At 37.5% G+C, this 1,861-nt stretch overlaps 2 protein-coding genes across 2 annotated transcripts in view; both read left to right on the top strand.

Annotated features, from left to right (window-relative positions):
* Nucleotides 1-1,189, top strand: part of LOC107615852 (serine decarboxylase 1-like) — a 4,016-nt gene extending 2,827 nt beyond the window's left edge. The window contains exon 6 of the mRNA XM_021112373.1: nucleotides 773-1,189. Within this exon, the coding sequence (XP_020968032.1) occupies nucleotides 773-1,051 (279 nt within the window). The 3' untranslated portion in view covers nucleotides 1,052-1,189. The remainder of the gene's footprint in view (nucleotides 1-772) is intronic.
* LOC107617635 (serine decarboxylase 1-like) overlaps nucleotides 1-1,861 on the top strand; it is a 59,642-nt gene that overhangs the window by 49,118 nt on the left and 8,663 nt on the right. The window lies entirely within an intron of this gene.

Below are 1,861 nucleotides of genomic sequence, written 5' to 3'. Positions count from 1 at the left end.
AAAGGAGCAGTGGATGATCTTGATCTGGTGATAAAGACACTTGAAGATACTGGATTTTCACGTGACAAATTCTACATCCATTGTGATGGGGCCTTGTTTGGTCTCATGATGCCTTTTGTGAAACTTGTAAGTTTCTCTGTTCACAGTACCAGAAATCTTTAAACCTCAGACATGTGCTGTTGAAGTCATATTTGCTATCCCTCTGTTATCTAATTGGAACTCCTATGTATTATTCTACTTTTGTTGTAATTCGTTGTTTTCCATGTCAGCAACTAGCATTTTAGTTCTTGCACATAACCTTGTCTATGCTATTATAGCTCATTGTTGTTTGTCTTGCATTTAACAATTTACAAGTTTAATTGCTTGCCAAAACAAGATTTGAGACCAATTCCTTTAGTGATGTACATCTTACCATCTTATTTTTGAGTTTTTTTTATGTAAGCAATGATGTTGATTATTTTGTATTTTTCAATATCAGGCACCAAAAGTCTCTTTTAAGAAGCCCATTGGTAGTGTTAGTGTTTCTGGCCACAAATTTGTGGGGTGCCCAATGCGTTGTGGTGTTCAGATAACAACATTAGAGCATATCAATGTTCTTTCCAATAATGTAGAATACCTTGCTTCTAGGGATGCCACAATCATGGGTAGCCGGAATGGCCATGCTCCCATATTCCTTTGGTATACCCTTAACCGGAAAGGATACAGAGGTTTCCAGAAAGAAGTGTAGAAATGCTTGAGGAATGCACACTACTTCAAGGACCGCCTTAGGAAGGCCGGAGTTGGTGCAATGCTTAATGAGCTGAGCATCACAGTTGTGTTTGAAAGGCCACATGATGAGGAGTTTGTACGGAAGTGGCAGTTGGCATGCCAGAGAAACATAGCACATGTGGTGGTGATGCCAAACGTCACTAAGGGCAAGCTTGATGGTTTTCTGAACGAGCTTGTGGAGGAGCGTGCTCAATGTTTCAAGGATGGCAAGTTTCAACAATATTGCATTGCCTCAGAAGTGGGTGAAATCTGTTGTCTTTGCCCTTTGCATAAGGGCAAGTGAAAGTTGTAACGGTTCCCAATCTTGGGTTCAAGGTTTTATTTGGTTTATGGTTGGGCATATATGTATCAATGTTTTATCGAGATTTTGATGCACTTGATAACCTATCAGTTTTCCCTATTATTGACATTTTTATTTGCACTTGATAGCAACTAGTTCTTAGAGAATTTTTAGATATTAGCTTGTTATCAACATTCATTCAGAGAATTTATTCTTTAGCTATCTATATATTAACTATTTAGCTGAAATAAAACAAACTATCGATAGTGGATTAAATTATCATATTTTAAAAATTTTGTAAACATAAAATATTATAAAAATCACTTGAGAATTAAAATGTTAAAATGCATTCTTAAGAAACTAATTATTGTAATTTTATAGAACATTATTTGAGAATCAAAATTTCAAAATGCACGTCTGCTAAAATAGGGATAAGTACTTTTTTTGTCCCCAAGGTCTGGGGTCGAAATCAAAATCGTCCCCGACCTTTTTTTTTTTATTAAAATCATCCTCAACATTCAAAAACGCTTTAAAATCATCCTTTTTCGAATTTTTGGACCAAAATACCCTCATCATCATCATTCTCCTCTTCACCTTCCTCACTCCATCACCTCCACTGTCACCAACATTACCACCACAACCACCATCAACACCAACACCACCACCAACACCAACCACCACCACCACTACTACCACCACCAAGACCACCAAACAACAACAACACCATACCACCACAACCACCATCAACAACAACAACACCATATCACCACAACCACCATCATCACCAACATTACCACCACCACCACCAGCATC

The sequence above is a fragment of the Arachis ipaensis genome, chromosome B09 (assembly GCF_000816755.2).
Source record: "Arachis ipaensis cultivar K30076 chromosome B09, Araip1.1, whole genome shotgun sequence".
Taxonomy (NCBI): domain Eukaryota; kingdom Viridiplantae; phylum Streptophyta; class Magnoliopsida; order Fabales; family Fabaceae; genus Arachis; species Arachis ipaensis.
Note: the sequence above shows the minus strand (reverse complement) of the source record. Positions and strands in the feature narration are given on the sequence as shown.